Source organism: Sinocyclocheilus rhinocerous, unplaced genomic scaffold, assembly GCF_001515625.1.
Source record: "Sinocyclocheilus rhinocerous isolate Xijiao unplaced genomic scaffold, SAMN03320098_v1.1 scaffold1862, whole genome shotgun sequence".
Classification (NCBI taxonomy): Eukaryota; Metazoa; Chordata; class Actinopteri; order Cypriniformes; family Cyprinidae; genus Sinocyclocheilus; species Sinocyclocheilus rhinocerous.
In genome coordinates this window covers 216,630-219,340 of record NW_015653470.1, presented here as the reverse complement: position 1 = coordinate 219,340, position 2,711 = coordinate 216,630, and the positions used below count along the sequence as shown (strand labels likewise).

At 38.7% G+C, this 2,711-nt stretch overlaps 1 protein-coding gene across 1 annotated transcript in view; it reads right to left on the bottom strand.

Moving 5' to 3' along the window:
* Positions 1-2,101, bottom strand: part of srp14 (signal recognition particle 14) — a 3,958-nt gene extending 1,857 nt beyond the window's left edge. Inside the window, exons 1-2 of the mRNA XM_016522363.1 lie at positions 2,095-2,101; positions 1,336-1,448 (exon numbers count right to left, since the gene is read on the bottom strand). Coding sequence (XP_016377849.1) covers positions 1,336-1,448; positions 2,095-2,101 — 120 coding nt within the window. The remainder of the gene's footprint in view (positions 1-1,335; positions 1,449-2,094) is intronic.
* Positions 2,102-2,711: the final 610 nt, after the last annotated feature.

Sequence of the window (2,711 nt, the reverse complement as noted above, 5' to 3'; positions counted from 1 at the left end):
GTAAAAAAAACATTTAAAAAAATGTAAAAATATTTTTTGAAATAAAATGTTAAAATATATTAATAAAATAACAGTGAGATGTCAGCATGCATGTTTTTATTGCATGCTGAATTAGAAGAATCTAATAATAACTCAGATGAACGTACATTTCTTAAAAGTGATGACGACGCTGCCGGTGGTCCTGCACTTCTGGAACAGCCGAGTGAGTTCAGTCAGAAACTGCAGAGACAGAGAGAGCTAATTTAATTGAATTGAACAGAGAGAGAGAGAGAGAGAGAGAGAGAAGAGATTTAAAGGGATAGTTCACCCAAAAATGTAAATTTCCTCATGATTTACTTGCCCTCAAGCCATCCTAGCTGTATATGACATTATATCCTTCGACATTTTTCTTTACAAATCCTCGTTTTGTACTTCTAATTCGTGACAGGTGTTTTGTCACCGCGTTTGCCTACGTCTTACGTCATCTGCTGGACGCCACGCTCTCGTGAACGAGATAAATATGGATATTGTTCTTACACGAACACATCGAGTCGCTTCAGAAGGCATTTATTAACCCCCCGGAGCCGTGTGGACTTCTTTTATAATGGATGTGTGTATTCAGGTTTAAGTCCCCACCAGAATAGAAAAACAGGTACACACACACACACGCACATGCACACACTCTCACACACACACACACACACACACAGACACTCATATGCACACACTCTCACACACACGCACACACACGCGCACACACACGCACGCGCACACACACGCGTCTAATTCGTGACAGGTGTTTTGTCACCGCGTTTGCCTACGTCTTACGTCATCTGCTGGACGCCACGCTCTCGTGAACGAGATAAATATGGATATTGTTCTTACACGAACACATCGAGTCGCTTCAGAAGGCCTTTATTAACCCCCCGGAGCCGTGTGGACTTCTTTTATAATGGATGGGTGCAATTTTTTGGGCTACCATCCACTCCCATTATAAAGCTTGGATTAACCTGGACATTATTTAATATAACTCTGATTATATTCGTCTGAAAGAAGGAAGTCATATACAGCTAGGATGGCTTGAGGGTGAGTAAATCATGAGGAAATTAGCATTTTTTGGGTGAACTGTCCCTTTAAGAAAACTACTTGGTGAAGGACCTACTTCCTCTTTGGTAGCACATCATATTTATAAATAAATAAATATTAATATATAAAGTTAAAAAGAACAGCATTTATTTAAAATAGAAATCCTTGCAGAATAAAAGCATTAATCTGTTTCAAAAATAAAATTTTATGCACACACACGCGCACACACACACACGCACGCACAGGTGTGATTGAATGCTGTTTTCTCACCACTGTGCAGATTTTGTTCTTGCCGTCTGACGCTCTGAGGAGACATTTGTTGTCGGCCGCTTCAAACGTCTCTGGATGGCCTTTTCTGGGGACCGGCTTCGTTCTGCCGTCATCTGCAGATCAGGATCATCATTTAATATATCAATAAAACTGTGCAGAGCTCAAAATGCCAATGCATTAGTGTCATTAAAACTATATACATAAATTGTTAATTGCAATAAAGCTGACTTTTGAACGGTAGTGTATATTGTTACAAAAGATTTCTATTTTAAATAAATGTCGTTCTTTTTAACATTTTATTCATCAAAGAATCCTGAAAAAAGTATCACAGGTTCCAAAAAAAATATTAAGCAGCAACAGTTTCAATATTAATAATAAATCAGCTTATTATACTGATTTCTGAAGATCATGTGACACTGAAGACTGGAGTAATGCTGCTGAAAATACAGCTTTGATCACAGAAATAAATTACAGTTTAACAGAGATTCACACAGAAAGCAGTTATTTTAAATAGTAAAAATATTTCAGAATATTACTGCTTTTGCTGTATTTCTGCTCAAATAAATGCAGGCTCGGTGAGCAGAAGAGACTTCTTTAGAAACACTACAAATCTCACTGATCCCATCTTTTGACCAGCAGTGTGTATTAATAAAAGACAGAAACTCAAGCTTGTGCTGAGCTCCTGTACAGCTTTAACTCAAGTCTACAAGAGGCTGATTCATTGTGATACCACGTTTAAAGGTTATTAATAACATTCACACTTCATCGTGATCATAAAATAAACGAATTATTGAGATTTCTCCTATTACAACGAAGCAGAAAGTGATTAGTTACCCTAAACCTCTAACCTGAACATTATTTACAGTACATAATAACACGACTACTTTAATATGAGCTGAAAACCGCTGCAATACGAGTCAGTCGTCCGCAGAGCAGCAGAAATCAGTGTGTGGAGAGTTTGTGTGATTTAGCTTGCTAACATGTTTGGACTCGACGCCGCCCGATTAAACACGCAAACTCAGAATCTCTCGTACTGCACAGGAATATAACCGACTGGTAAACGCTGAACGGGAGATATGAAGTGCTCTTACCGCGTCGTTTTCTAATAACACCATGTCTTCTGTGATGAACGTGCAGCTAACCGTGTGATTAGAACACGTCGCTCAGCTGCACTGAAGCTCCGCCCCTTCCTGCGCGGCGTCAATGCGTCACGTGACGTCACTGCCGCTGACGCTTCACGGCGGGTTTGCTGCGCTAAACTCTAATACTTTATAAATATTCTATTTAATATTTTTTTCACAGTAATCTGTTTTATATTTGAGTCTTGTTTTACCTGTGTTTACTATGGTACACTGTAACTAGCAAAATCTTATATA